The sequence below is a fragment of the Alligator mississippiensis genome, chromosome 1 (genome assembly GCF_030867095.1).
Source record: "Alligator mississippiensis isolate rAllMis1 chromosome 1, rAllMis1, whole genome shotgun sequence".
In the NCBI taxonomy this organism is placed as follows: domain Eukaryota; kingdom Metazoa; phylum Chordata; order Crocodylia; family Alligatoridae; genus Alligator; species Alligator mississippiensis.
The window spans coordinates 237,037,071-237,052,422 of NC_081824.1; the positions used below are offsets into that span (position 1 = coordinate 237,037,071).

Consider the following 15,352-nt stretch of genomic DNA (forward strand, 5'->3'; position numbering starts at 1 on the left):
ATGCCACAGAGGGAAATTATTGGAGGGAAAAACCACCTCATCTACACTTGTTACTCATATCCTAATCATAAAGCAAAGGCTCTATTGATAGTCATATGGTGCTATGCTCAATTACTTCCTTCAGTTTTCCCCTATAGTTTGTGCAACTATAATGTCTCACAGAGAAACTGAGAGCTCCTTTCTCTCATGAGAAGAGTTGCAATGCTAATTCTCAACATTAACACAGGAATATTTTACAAACAAAAAGAAATTACAGCAAAATGGTTAGTGAAACCAGATCTCCATGCAGGATGCTGGACAGTGTTGAGCAATCTGCCCGGTGTGATGCTGCTGAGACACTGAAACTTTCAGGTTCTTTTGCAGCAAGGCAGCATTAGGGAAAATAAAGAGGTGCAGATCAACAAGTGCTAATCAAGTCATACAAGGGAATGGTCATTTTCAGGAAAGCCAGCCAGATGGAGGAAGGGACCCAGAGACACCATCAGTTGCCAGACTGGGATCCAGTACAACTCCCTTGGAAATCCAGCACCTAGGACTCATTTATGCAGCTTGATAAGCTCTTTTTGGCAATGCTATACTCCCAAATGACAGACCGCTTTATTTTGACTTTGAAAAGTGTCATGGTATGGAATGTGACCATTTTAAGGAAAGCTTCTCATACTACTCCAGAAATTCAAAGGCATGAGAATAAGGACTTAGGACTGGAAGTAGTCTTTTGGGCCACAGCTACATTTGCGGGAAGTCATAAAGCCTTACAAATAACTGAGCAAAGCTCTACATCAGGATTCCTGGTGGGCCAACCTCCTGAAGATATGCTATTACATGCACATAATGGGCTATTTAGCATTTAAACTGTAAAGAATCAAATTGTTTTCCCACTAAATCGCAGGGGTTGACCTATTTTGAAATCCTTCTTAGAAAGTCACAAGGGAGAATGAGTGTTGTTGACTTAATATTGTCCATAATGGACCTTTGTCCCCACCATTGGAAAAACACCAAAATGTGCAGCAGTACTGGCAGTGTCTTGGTTTTGAGGCGGCAAAGGATTAGAACAATGCCCTGACAGAAACACTCAAGTTTTCTAGTAGTGTTGTACAGGAGAGCCTGCACAGCATGTCCTCACTCAAGGCTCAGAACTGTGTGGACTTTGCTTCATCACAGTGCTCTGGCTCAGATCAACCCCTCTGCCTCCACAAGGGTTAAAGTCCTCTCTCAGAGTATGACTATTTGCAATGCAGCAAAAAAACACTGTTCCACTCCATTCGGTACTTGCCTGCTACTGTGCTAAAGTTCAGATGGTTTTTAGAGTTGAACAAAACGATTTCCCTGATCTTTTTTAAAAGCGGGCAATTGCAAAACCTTTCTTCACGGACATGTTATACATAAGGCTAGTTTGATCATATTTCCAATACTGGTGATGCACTAAAAATAGCCAGGAAAATGAACCCTGGTTGACAACTGCTCTTTGAAGATAGCTATTCTGTGCAATAATTAAAGCATTGTCACAAAGGGCTCAATAGAAAATGACCCAGGGGGTTTCACTCTTCAGCTACTAACTTGAATATGTTGCATTTACTCTCTCTTGCTACTGCCTCCCAGAAAAGAAAGGTGAAAGACTACATCCTACTCAGTTCCTCAATGCTGATTCCTTCTAGACTGCTCCAGTGTAAGGAAGAATACAGAATGAAAAGCGAAATGCAATGCTCAGAGGAAAGAAATGAAACTTGCAGTGTCACAGTAAAAATATACCCTGGCCCTTCAGGTTGCATGCAGGAAACAGTCCCAGGTCCTTCAATGGGAATTTTGGCTGTGTAAAGACTATAGCAGTCTGAAAGGAATTCCCTGCCTTCCATGGCATTACAGCTGGGTAACTGACTGAGAGCATTTGGCCTTTATTTGTTTGTGGTCCATCTTTTTCAGTTGATCTGGGTAAATAGTAGAAAAATCTTATTTGGTACATGAGTTAAACAGCAAGTAATGGTGGGGGGGTGTGCTTAAGGGACTGGCCCTGGGAGCCTGGGAACACTAGGTCAGTAACAGGTTTTGCCCCAGACTCATTGTCTGAGTGGGCAGATCACTTGTGCCTGAAGCCTGCAAACACATGTGCATGAGTTACTATGGACTCCAACAGGCTCCTTGGTTCAGGAAGGCAGGTAGTGCACATGTGTGTGAAGGATGCCCTGATCTGTCTGGGCAAATTTTGGGAGTATTTATGTGCCTAAAGATGCAGGTGGCACCTAGCAGGATTTCAGAAGTGAGTCTGCCAAAAGCTCCTGGTATCTACCTGCAACTATCAGTCCCTAAACCTCTCTGTGCCTGGTTTCCATCTGTAAAATGCAACCACTTGACCTCACTGGAATGTTACAGAGATGAACTGGTCAGCGTTTACAAGGATCAGATACCATGGCACTGGGGACCACAAAACGAAATCATATGCAGTGAGGTGTGATGGGTGAGAAAGCACTGGAGGCCAAGAGATCAGAGGAAGGTCCCAAACAGAGCATGCATTAAATACCTTACAGCAGAGAGGCTGGGAAATGCCCTGCACAGGTGGGACTGTGCATGTTGTAGGTTAGCATGTGGCAACTGTAGCAAAGGTGACAGGTGAGGATATCTTTCACACTGGGGGCCCTCTCATCCTGCCCCAACATGAGCTGCTGTCTGAATGCCACAGCATAGTTCAGCCCAAGCTGCTCATTGTGGCATTTATACAGTTCTGAACACCCATGTTAGGTTTACTCTGACTTACCCAAATTTTGTTTCTGTCAACCTTTTCTTGATAATCACAGAGAGATATAGGATCAGCCCAACAGAAGCAAGCCCACAGAAAACGCCAAGGACTATGACAAAGGGCTCTGTATTTCCAGATGCTGGCGTCGAAGAAGGTGCCAAGGTTATTAAACCTGATAAAACATCCCAAAATAGAGACCATATAAGGGAATCAGTCTGTATTGCTTGGAGTGTAGAATGGGGCTGTTAACAACTGAAACTAAACAATACCTTTAAAATAAAAAATAAAAGATATAAAAGGAATATATAAGCCCAAAGAAAATACTGCATGTCAGTGGAATTACTTGATATGCTGGTTTACTTAAACAACTATCAAGGCCTGCGGGTGTTTAGGGGAACTGGTTCTTCTTGTGAAACTGCTTACTCCTTATAACAGGGCAGCACCTTTGGGCATTTATACACATACTTCTTTTCCCTGCAGTGCACCAGAGATCCACCGCTTCAGAGCAGATTTGATTAGCAGATAAGCTGAGGCAAACTCCACCGTGCCACATGCAGCTGTATAAGTGGCAAAATGCACATCAGCATGCAGAAAATAGCAATGGTGCACTTTTGAACTAAAGCACCTCCAAGGTGTTTTAGTTCAAAAGTGCACCACTGCCATTTTCTCAGCACTGACTCGCATTTTGCCACTTATACAATTGCAACCATTGATCACTGAGCTCTTTTCAAAGTGCCTGGTACTGTAGTGCTTGAATATGTAAAATTGCCTTGAGTGTCAGTGCTTAGTGCTGTACATGTAATAATAGACAGGCCCTGCCTTTAGGAGCTTGCAATCCAAATATCCCAGGCAACACCCAACAGGTAAATATGATCACGTCCAAGAAGGAGGAACAGGCTGATAGCAGCAACCAGCAAGTAACTGCCATGTTCTTCCCCTCCCAGGTAGGTGGGCTAAATGCTAGGGCTGGGGGGTCTATGAGAAAGGAGGTGGGGTGAGTCTGCAAACAATATCTTCATTAAAAGAAGGTTGTTAAAACTCCGAAGTTAAGCACAACAAAGTTAGGAAATGCCACAATGGAAGCTGCCAGGGCAACTGTAATTCAACCCCGTTATAGATATACACGATGATGCAGTCTTAATTCCACAAACATGCTTGTTTTTTTCTCACCGTTCCCCGGAATGAAGACTTCCACAGGGTCACTGAAGGGCCCAACTCCTCCCTTTGTGAAGGCAGCAACTCGCACAGAACATGTGGAATTGGTAGCAACCACAGGGATGATGGCAGAGCTGGCATTCTGCTTGACTTCAGAAGAAAGATTCTGCTGAGCACAGACAAGGGAGAGAACAAGTCAAATACTGATGCTGTGGGAGCAAACGGAAGGGAAAAGTTTATTTTTCCTGGCAATGTCAAACAGTGAATGAGGACTGAAAATCTAGGACATTTTTATCCTGACATTTTCCCTTTATTAAGTACTATGGTTACTTGCCCTTACAGCCTGCAGGAATCATGACCATGTGTAATACCACAAAAAGCTATTTATAGAGAATAATAGTTCTTCAAGAACTAGATGAAAATAATAAAATCGCTGAACAGCATTTCCTCTTAACTGCTTCATTGCCCAAATCAGGTTTCAAAACGATTGATACATAGCCTCCCTCATAGGTGATGCATTGAGGGAGGACGGGGGTGGAGCATGTGCCTCCCCTAAGATTGGCCGCTGCTGAAGCCACCACCAGCTTCTGCAGGCGGTTGCCGCTCACCACCTGTCCCCCCGTCGCTGCCACCACCAGCGTTTGCAGGCAGTCTCTACTTGCCGCCAACTACAAATGGTGGCCCCCACCCGTCTCAGGAGGCACCAGTTCATGGCCTCCCCAACAGGGCAACAGGTTGACCATGTCAGCAGGGAAACAAGCTGCTGGCTGGACCAGGAAAATAAATCTGAAGTGGCTGGGCAGCAGAATGCTAATAATTTGCAGTTTGGGGCAGTGAGGGCAGTTTATGAACTCTGCATGTTGTTATTTCTTGTCCTATTTCCTCCACCTCTGCTGGAGCTACTGAGCCTGCTGAAGTCACTACAGACTGCAGCCTGGAGTAACACATGCCCTGGCATACCTTCAAACCATACTCCCTCTTGATCCCTTTGGCTGGAAAGAATTTACAGTGAAAACAAGGACTGATGGTGCTGAGAGCACAAGAAGAACCACTGAGGCCTTACAGAGATGAGGATTTACAGGTGTGCTAGTTAGCATAACTGAAAGGACTAGTATACACTTTTAACATGAGCCACCCTAATGGTTAAGAGCAGCCTACCCTGCATGAACAGGACTGGTTCTGCTATGGCAAGTGTCACTGGCTGGATGCTGTTTGCCCTAGATTCTCCCGGGCAGAGGGAAGGTTCTTTCTCCTAGACTAGACAAGACCTGGGGAGGTGGGAACCCTGACGAATTTTAAGTTCCCTGCAGGAACCTCTGTGTTGGGTTTGTCACATCCCGTGTCCTTGACCTGGGACCTGGGTGGATGAGAAGTTTGGCTGCAGGGAACCAGTGAGGAGGTTAGTCAACTGTGGAGCCCAGCCTGTGAAAAACACATTTTGCTAAAGGTGGGAGTGAAACAGCCACATACCTCTTTGGAGATATGCTGGGAGGGCACGCCCTCTTGGCAGGACATCTCCCCATTGATGCCATGACTCCTCTGATGGTGAAACTACAAAAGGAGGGGGTAGCCTTCTCTATTTAGTGCCCAGCTGAGCTCTAAATCAGGAGCTAGTCAGGGCAAGTCTTCTTTGGTTTAAGCCTCTTTAAAGTGTTTCCCCAGCTGATGAAGTGAGGTTGGGCTAATGAAAGCTTATTTATACATCTCTGATTTAGCTAGGCTATAAAATGTAAATCTACCCTGACAAACACTAGCCAGAGAAGTGACCAGAGAATACTGCCCGGTGCTTACATGTTGTACATGTAACTGTCTGTTAGGACTGGTTTTGTGTGTGCTGCTCTCTTACTCTGAGAGGTTTCTCTTTCCCTAGTGCAGAGCTATTGGGCTGTCTTGCCATTTGAATGCACTGTACAACACAGATGGATCTCTCTTGTAGATCCTCTTCTCATGTTTATTTTAGCTTTAGGTCTTATCGTTGCTGCCAAATTCAAGGCCAAACTATCCAATGGGGTATGTCAGCAAACCCTGCTGAAGTCAAGGAGCATTGTTTGGACCAGCAGACAGTGTGACGCCCACCCACTTCCTGAGCAGAGTACCTCTTTGGATATTAAGTCAGAATGACCTTGTGTTCTGTAATTAAAGGAATAAGACTCATGTTGTAACAGGTAGTTTAATAGTGATGTGGTTTTTTGTGTCGAACTCCCGATCCTTCAGTTTTTAGGGCAAATTTCTTTCCTGTCACCGTCATGATGTTGGATTTGTGTAATGTTATGACAGATTATTTCTCTGGACAGAAATACAAGCAATTCCCTTTCCCACAAATTCACTGTTATTTCCTGAATTTCTTGAGTCAGCATACCAGCTGAAAAAGCAACTGGCATTACTTTACAGTAACTTACTACTCCAAAACAACTGTTCTTATAACACATCTGGCAGACTAGTGTGCAGAGAACAACTTTAGCTCAGTTGCCTACCATTTCCTAACACAATGCAGCCAAGAGAAAGCAGTAACAGAGGAAAGTTGGGGTAAAAATAGAAGGAAATCTTTCACAGCCAAATCCAATTTACCAAAAGAACTATAAAAATGGAAATAAAACATGGCCATATATTAGCCATGTTTACATAGGTGCCAGTAAAACAACTGTGTTCTGGAGAGCACTGCTAAAGAATGATGATCTACAAGATCCCTTCCAGCCCCCAACAACTATGAAACTATGTTCGGCAAGTGAAGGAAATAACTCACTGCTTCTCTTTTCCTATGTTCTCAATTCCTTCCTGCTTTGTTTTCCTGATGCCCTTGGGCAAACAAATACCTCCAATACTGTTTTCACATTGCTGTTTATTAACCAACCCCCAAAGTCATTTAAAAACTTCAAGTTTCTGTGTGACTCTACTGTATCATCTGAAGACTTAGCTTGTATAAACAGTAAACAGATGGTGCATAGTATTATGCCAGAGGAGTGTTGACTCTAGTGTCAAATGAAAAGGGACTGGATTAGATCACCTGTCCCATCAGGTGACTTTAATGGAAAAGCTGGGGAGTCCCTTAGGACAGAGGAGGTGCCATATGGCATAAAGCTGGCTTAACTAATACTATGAAGCCCTCCTTTTGTCCCTGCACTCCAGAAAGGTGCTGGTGAAGAGAGAGGTGCAACCTTAACTTCACAGTTACCCATGGTTGACTAAGTGATCCCTAGGGAGCAAATTACTGCTGGCATAATTTAGAGCCGCTGCCTCAGGGTCAGGAAATGGCCTGGCTCAAGGATCTGCCCCAGTGGATTTAATTGCTAAAAATGCCACCCCAAACTGCCATGTCACAGTAAAATGTGTACACTAGCGAGCTACTCCTGCTTCTGCTGAAGTGACCTTGCTAGCCTGTGGGTAGCCAACCACTCCCACAATAGGTCTCCAAGTCCATGTGTCAGCATATTTGATTAAGTACTAAAGTAGCATTAAAAGAAGTGCTAAAAGATGGCACGATGACAGGCCATACTGAACCATGCCGGTTGCGCATGGTTATTTTTGGCTGCTACGTCGCCGTAGTAATGTACTATAATGAGGGAGCGTGTCGCTATAACGATGAAGCAGTGGCATCATGGTTTTTGCCACCGGATGCTATGGTGCCGTAGTGCATTTCTAGTTCACCTCAGAATAAAGCAGGTCCTTCCACTCCTTTCAAGGTGCTATGTGAGTCAATGCTGCTTCCTGTGACCAGCTGCCTGTGACTGGCAGATCAAGCAATGCCATGCAGCATACATAATGTCTTTTCATAGATGTACATTCAGGGACCAACACAATAGAGTCTTGTCCCTCACTAGGACCAGATAACAACTTATTATACCCTTATGATCACTTTGCATAACCAACTGCACACAAGTACCAGAAACATGCTGATGTCTGCTCTTCAGACAGCAGATCATATTGTCAACTTTAAGCTTGCAAACACCAGTATTTTGGGGTCTTCATTAATCATGAAATTGAAATTCAGAAAAATATATATTTAGAGTTCTTTTCCCATTGCCTTCCCTTCTTCCCTCCCCTCCCCCCACCCCGTGCACCACTCTCTGCCACAGCATGGACCATAGCCAGCATGTGGTATGCTAGTTAATGCTGAGAGGTGTCTGTGTATGTGTGTCTGTCTCCAATTTCACTGGAATAGGCAGGAGTTAATCAACAGGTCATCTGGTAAACTGTTTAAGAAGTTTGAAGTAATATGGAGAGAGGCCATTGTTTTGCTAATCAGGTGATAAGGACTGTTATCAGCCCCTCCCCCACCAGGCTGGCTTGCTCGCCTGTCAGTTTGCTGTAGACAGTATGACAAAGCAGGAATGGAGGTTGAAGATCTCCGTATCATCAACAGATGCATGCACTGCGCCCTCCCCAACCCTTGCCTCACAGTGCTAACCCAGGGCTGGGGGCTCGCAACACTCCCGCCCCTTGAGAAGCCAGCGGGGAAAGGCCTGGGACCATACAGGCAGACATCCCTAATAAGAGAGTTCTGCCAGGGCCTGGCCACACCCCACTCAGCTCAGCTCCCTGCAGAAGGGAGGGGAGGGCTGCTCTAGCGCCCCCCCCCCCCCCCCCCCCCCCCCCCCGCTCTAGCCTGAGCCACTGCAGGCATGCGCCTGAATTTCTTCAGTCCAGAAAGAACGTCTGTCCAGTTTCAAACCAGTTCAGCCTAGTCAGGTTAGACTAACCTGCAAAAATTGAATCAATTCAGTCTCAGGCTTTTTGAATGTCTGTCTCTAGCCTTAGAGGTGCACCAATACATGGGTCCAATATCAGATCATCACCAATATAAAGAAAATGGATCATATCGTAAATTGGCCTGATGTGGCCGATAATTTGACCAATAAATGCCTGTGTGTGCACACAGCTGCAGTGCAGCATGTAGGCAGCAAGGAGCACAGCCCAGCAACTCTGTGAAGCTAGTAATTCTGGTGAAGGGGATGGGGGAGGGAATAGGTGTGGAGGGGGCAGGTCAAGGCCTCCATGGTGAGGGAAGAGTGGGACTGGGGCAAGGACTACCCAGCCAGGGCAAGGCAGGTGTGAGATGGGGCTGTAACTTATCAGGGGGGCACGGGGCAGGGGGAGTGGGTGGCTCCCCCTGCTGCGCACTGCTTATCTGGGAGCTTCTGGTTCAGCACTTGCCTGTTTGTCTGGCAGCTCCTGCCGGTGCTCCAGGAAGGCATGGGTGGGGCGTATGCCCCCGGATCTGCGTGGAGTAGGGCAGGCTGGAAAGAGCCCCACGCAGTCCAGGCTCCAGCGCACCCTTCCCTGTGCAGATCCAGGGACACATGCCCTCCCCCCACCATGCCCTCCTGAACAAACGGTGGGAGCCACCAGACGAGTGGCCGGCACTGGAGCAGTGGCTCCCAGATGAGCAATACACAATGGCGGGAGCCACCCGCACCCCCCGGACGAGCTATGGCTCTGTCCTGTTCCTGCCTCACCTTGGCTGGGCAGTGCTTGCCCTAGCCCCACTCCTCCCTCACTGCAGGGGCCTTGATCTGCCCCGCTCCCCTGCTTCCACCACACCAGAGTTGCCAGCTGCACACAGCTCTCCAAGCTGCCGGGCTGGTATCGGAAATTGGATTGGTATTGGCTAATATGCCTCCTTAAAAATCAGTTATTGGTATCAGCCCCCAAAATCTCTATCAGTGCACCCCTAGTGACACTATGAAATGGCTGATGGAGCCTGCATTCCTGCCTCCCCACCCCCACCTCCAACCCCCCAACAAGGAAAGAAACTAATAGCAGTAGCTCATGCTGTGGGAAAGTTCTGTTTGATCTTTATATGTTTTCACACTGGGTTCAGAGTGAAATTAGGGGCCTGGATTCCTCTGCTTAGCCATCTAAACTGGTAGTCACGGTCCATAACCAGACGAGACAGTGCAGAGCTGGAGCCAAAGCAGAGGGATGGGAGAGCAGACACAAGACAGCAGGCTTCAGGGGCAGTGTTTTCATGGAACTCTGCAGTGTCATGTTTGGCCCAGCACAGGACACACTTTACAATCACTGTTATTCTGCGGTTGTCACCACGTACGTTGCATACCCATGGGGCTATACAAATGTCCTCTACACTGAACGCAGCTACTACATCTCCCAGAAGAGGAGTTACCCGCCTGCATCACTTCAGACTGCTGTGTCTTTGTTCTTCAGTATGCTTCCCATGGTGCAGCATTAGTATTTAGGGCAGAAGGCAACCATGGGAAAACATTCCAGCTTTTGAAGACCATAAACACAAAAGTTGACAAGCTTCAAGTGGATGCTGTACTGTTTAAATCCATCTGTCCCTCCAACTCTCTTGATACTAAAGAACTAAAACACAACTTCATAGAGAACAAAGGAAACAACAGCCTGCTCTAACTGATTATTTTGCAAAGATCACAAAAACACTGTTTGTTGTATCTGTCAGGCTGTGGACAGACTTTCAAGTGCTTTAAAAGGGGAGGGGGAGCTGCAGTTTGAGGAGTGCACATCAGCTGTTATGATTTAACTGTTATGCCTGAGTGCTCCTCTAGTGGTAAAAGTGAGCTAAAATGCTGAAATTTTTACTGTGAATGAAACAGGGTTATCAGTATAATGGTAACATCTGCCCACACCCCCAACCCCTCTTTCTTTTCTGATACAGCTAAGCCCTAATTATCACTCAACAGTACGAACAATACCATTAATCATTTTTGCAATGTAGTGTGGCCAAATCTTTTCTTTTGTGAGATTTGATGCATTTCTCAAAGCTCCAGCTTCAGGAGTCCTGTGATTATGTGAGAATTTCATGTTTAAAAAAGCAGGTTTCTAATTCTCATGGTTGCAGGGAAAATCTTGCAAATAAGAGCTGCATGTGACCCTAATAGTTCAAAACCATAAGCCAAAATGTAATTTATACAAAAATCTCACAATACTGTATTGTTCTGATAATACCAGTAATTCTATCTTTTCTTTTCTCCAAAAGAACCCTAAATATTGTACTTAACTTATACGTGAGTTTAACTTATAATTCAGCACCTTGCAGTCTTAAATTTGCCCAAGAAGTATTGTGTATACAATAAAAATAGCAAATCCAAAACGTTATTTTCTATTTTAGTATCTGTAGCACAATTAATGAAGGCTGAGGTGGTGTAGGCACTAAGTCACAATGCTGACAGGTCACAAGTTCAAGGCCATAACAGAAAAATTCATGGCACAGCCCTGTCAGATTTCAACGAATCTGAAATTCTGCTAAATACCTTGTCATAAGGACATGAAAAAAGAAAGAAATACAATTAATGTTTTAGATCTTTTCCTTGGTTATTTGTTCAATTTATACAATTGAACTTCGTAAGGGTAATAGGAGTTCAAGGCTTTTATTTGCAGTAACTGACATATAGTCAGAAAAAAAGCTACTTTTTTGCAAAATTGAAAATGATACTATGGAGTCAGTTTATATGCAGGACTAACAAAATCAGAACAATATGATATTAAGAAATTATTTATAGTTTTAGGCCAACCTCATGCTATTTTGGGGATATGAATCAATTTGTGAATGCTTGGGTTCGACTACACTAGCAGGGTCTCTTTAAGATTCTGGTCCCACAGCAAAAAGCCCAGCACATAAGCAAGGATTTGGAATTTTTCATTTTTGATAATCAGAAGTAACAGGAAATCAAAAAAACAGGGTTTTTTCTTAGCATGAAAGAATTAATTTTAGCAGAAAGAGTACCGCTTTTTAAATTCAGCCTCTCTTTCCTCTATAGCCACATTTGTAGGGATAGATAACATAAGGTTAACACGGCCCCAATCCTGTTTGCATTACAGCCTCCACTGCTGCTGGCTCTAGTGGTGAATTCTAGTTTGAGTTTAGAATACAGAGCTACTAAACAACCACTTCCTGGATGGTATCATATCATCCCTTACCCGCCTCATCCAAGAATTATCTTGTGTGAACATTTTAAATACATATCACCACAAAGGACCCATATGGTATAAACACTACCGCTGGAGGCAATGGGACTTCTCATACCAGCACATTTCCTTATGTGCATTAAGGATGTATATATCCATGCCCAATACAACTTGTCTCAAAACTTAATCGTGAGCATTTCCTTCAAAGAGGTCCAGTTACAGAGGTAAACATCCCCTTCAATGCAAGAAGGGAATCATTAGCAAGCCCTTCTAAGTGTGGTTTTCCAGATGTGACAGCAAAGGAGGTCTTCCATAGCTCTGCCCTTGCTAGAGGACAGGCTGCACCTTCCAGGCCATATGCACCCCACAACAATACAATCTGGTTATCCAGCGAACTGGCTGCTTTGGGTAGGAGCTAAGGGGCAAATCAAGCAATGACCCAGTTCTGCTAACCCTGAAAATAAGATTATTTTTTGCAACAGCCTCTAGGATGCACACACTAGTCTGTGAAGGCTGAGATGTTGGCTGTAATGAGCTTTGTGAGGCCAGCATGAGGCTTCCCAAAGGAATGCTGGGCTCAGACCATCACTCTCTGGCTAGGAACAGACATTCAAAAAGCCTGAGCTTGAATTGATTCAATCTTTGCATGCTAGTCTAATCCAGTATTTCCCAACCTTTTCCAGCCCAAGGCACACTTACATTAATAAAAATTTTCCATGGCATGCCTATTAAGTCATTCCCCGTTTCCTTACTTATGAGCTCATTGTAGGTCACTGCCATGGCACAATTCCGTGGCACAGCTGTTTAGAGGTTCATGAACTGTGTGTGTCCTACCACTATCACATGCACAGTAGATGAATTTCCTTCTGCTTGGCTGGTCCTCTCTCTCCCCAACAGCCAACACATGACTGAGTCTTCTGTAAATGTCTCATTGACATGGCTTATTCGTTAGTGCTAGGCTGCTGGAGAACTTTCTTCTCATTTTCCCAAAATTCTCGTGGCACACCAGGGAGCTCTTCAAGGCACACCAATGTGCCATGGCACACCAGTTGAAAAGCACTGATCTAACCTACAAGGCTTGAACTGATTTGGAGGTGGATAGACATTCCCTTGTCATTACAGAAATGCAGGCACGTGCCTGCAGTGGCTCAGGCTAGAAGCCAGGGGGCGCTAGAGCAGCCCTCCCTTCCCTTCCCTTCCCTTCCCTTCCCTTCCCTTCCCTTCCCTTCCCTTCCTCAGGGCTGAGTTGAGCGGACTGTGGCCAGGCCTGGACAGGATGCTGCGATTAGGGAGGGGTCCCACCCCTTGATAACAGAGCATTTATCAGCTCTGTTATCAGCATTTAACACCCCGTCAGAAAACAAAGCATTGCTCATTACAAGCTCTTCTTAAACAGCTTTTCCAAAGGAAAGAATGCAGGGACATTACCATCTGAGCTGTTGATTGCCTCCAAAAAACCTTAAGTGGACACTGTCCTATCTGCCTTACACAGCATTAGCTAGCATACCACATGCTGACTATAGTCTGTGCTATGGGAGAGAGGAGGAAGGGATCTCTACTTTAGCAGTGAGTGGTGAGAGGGGGGAAGGAGGTACAGGGAAGCCAGCAGACCCTGCTGTGCCTGAAAGTCTTTGCCAGAGCTGCAGCCAGGGAGCAAGAGGGGAGGGGCGAGCTCTGTTGAGCAGAGAGCCCTGCCCAACCCAGAGAGCATGCTGGGATGCTGGGGGTGTCTAGTTTAGCTTAAACCAGCAAAGGGTCTGGGACAGACATTGTATAAACCAGTTTGAGCCAAATCAGCTAAGTCTGATACTACATTCAACCAGGTTTATATCAAACCGGTTTCAGCCATTTTCAAACTGTTTATGTGCACTGAATATCTGTTCTGTTACAGGTTTAAACCAGTTTCTGAGCACTTAAACCAGTTTATGTGCAATGCCTGTCCCTAGTCTTAATGGATGGCATAAATCAGGGGTGGCCAAAATGTGGCCTGCAGGCTGGATGCAGCCCGCCAGGCCATTCTATCTGGCCCATGGGGCCCCTAAAAAATTTAGAAAATGAATATTTATTTGCCCCTGGCTGCCTGTCATGCAGCCCTCAATGGCTTGCTAAAACTCAATAAGCGGCCCTCCACCAAAAATAATTGCCTGCCTCTGGCATAAATTGATGCATGATTCATTAATAAAAATAGGCATTGGCCTATTCTGCAAAGGGTCTTGTCCTGTTCACTGAGGCTCCACTCTTGAGTTCCTAACAACACCTCCTCTTCATGGGTAGGGTTTGCTAGACGCTATGGAAGATTAGCAGCTTTTCCACAATAAGCACAGGTCACTTGGGAACATTAAAGAGCCCTGCTGAAGGGTTGCTCTGGGAACTGGAGACTGAAAAGGAACCTTTCTGTTGTGTAACAGTCTTATTTTGTACACTCAGATGTTATGTTCCTGGGAAATGAAGGCCTCTCCATCCTTAACTTGCTGCTCGTGAGGCAGTTAAAGTGTCAGCATTTCTTTTTCATGCAAGTCACAAGATCATAATGTTGTTTTCCTGACTTTATCATACTTGATCCATATAGGCTTCTGGGAGGCATAAAAGGGGAACAGAAAATGCAGTGTCTTACAGAAAGAGCATGAATCACTTCTTCCACAAAGAATTTCAAGACTGACTGCATCCAGTGCCTTTATATGATTTAAACTTTGGGCTGATAAAGGTGACAAGAAAAGAGCACAGCAAACCACGCAAACAAGCAGGCAACATCTGGACAAAAACATCTGTCTGGACAAAATTAGCCCGCTTCCTTTTGTCTCAGCTATAGTGATTTGGTCTGTCCACATGTCACATGCAGGGCACTTCCAACAGTGCAACACCTTCAGTCTCAAGTGCAGTTCTGCCCACTGTCCTCCTCAATAACCAATGTTTTGGTAGCACAGTAAAAGCAAAATATGACACACAGCAAACTTCTGTATTTTAAATTCAAGATCCAAAAGTTTCCCTTCAAACCACTCCCTGAACTTAAGCTGCTGAGTTATGATGCCAAACAGCACTCTTGGCATACACAAAGACAAGGCTCAGCAGTATTTTCCAACAGAGGCTAGAATGACCCACATCAGGTCTAAAACTTATGGGACCTAACCATCTCCACCGCTTCTCTTTGTCACTCAGCTGTGGCATGGTGCAAGGAGAGCTCCCTCTGCTGAAGTCTTGGGCACTCAACTGCAGCATAGCTCAGAGACAGATCCCTCTCTACTGAAGCCCTTGGTGCCCAGCTGTGGTACAGCATGGGCAGAGCCCCCTGCCGCCAAATGCTGCTGAAGCCACAGTTTTACAGGCCAGGCCCAAAGGCTATGCAGGCCATAAGTTGTGGACCCCTGCTCTAAGAGACTGTGCAGCTGAAGAACCCCCTTCAGCCTAAATCAGGGGCAAGCCTATGGAACTGGCCTGGAGTTCATCCATACCAGGAAGATTTGACTTTGATTTGACTCCCTTGCCACATGCCTCATCATCATTTTCATTCACAAAATAGGTGCAAAAAGCCTACTAAATCCAAACTCCTCCTTCAAAGCTCTTGCCCAAGCCTTCCAACATAGG

At 45.4% G+C, this 15,352-nt stretch overlaps 1 protein-coding gene across 1 annotated transcript in view; it reads right to left on the minus strand.

Annotated features, from left to right (window-relative positions):
- Positions 1 to 15,352, minus strand: part of MERTK (MER proto-oncogene, tyrosine kinase) — a 74,619-nt gene that overhangs the window by 16,733 nt on the left and 42,534 nt on the right. Inside the window, exons 9-10 of the mRNA XM_006258087.4 lie at positions 3,902 to 4,055; positions 2,750 to 2,903 (exon numbers count right to left, since the gene is read on the minus strand). Coding sequence (XP_006258149.2) covers positions 2,750 to 2,903; positions 3,902 to 4,055 — 308 coding nt within the window. The remainder of the gene's footprint in view (positions 1 to 2,749; positions 2,904 to 3,901; positions 4,056 to 15,352) is intronic.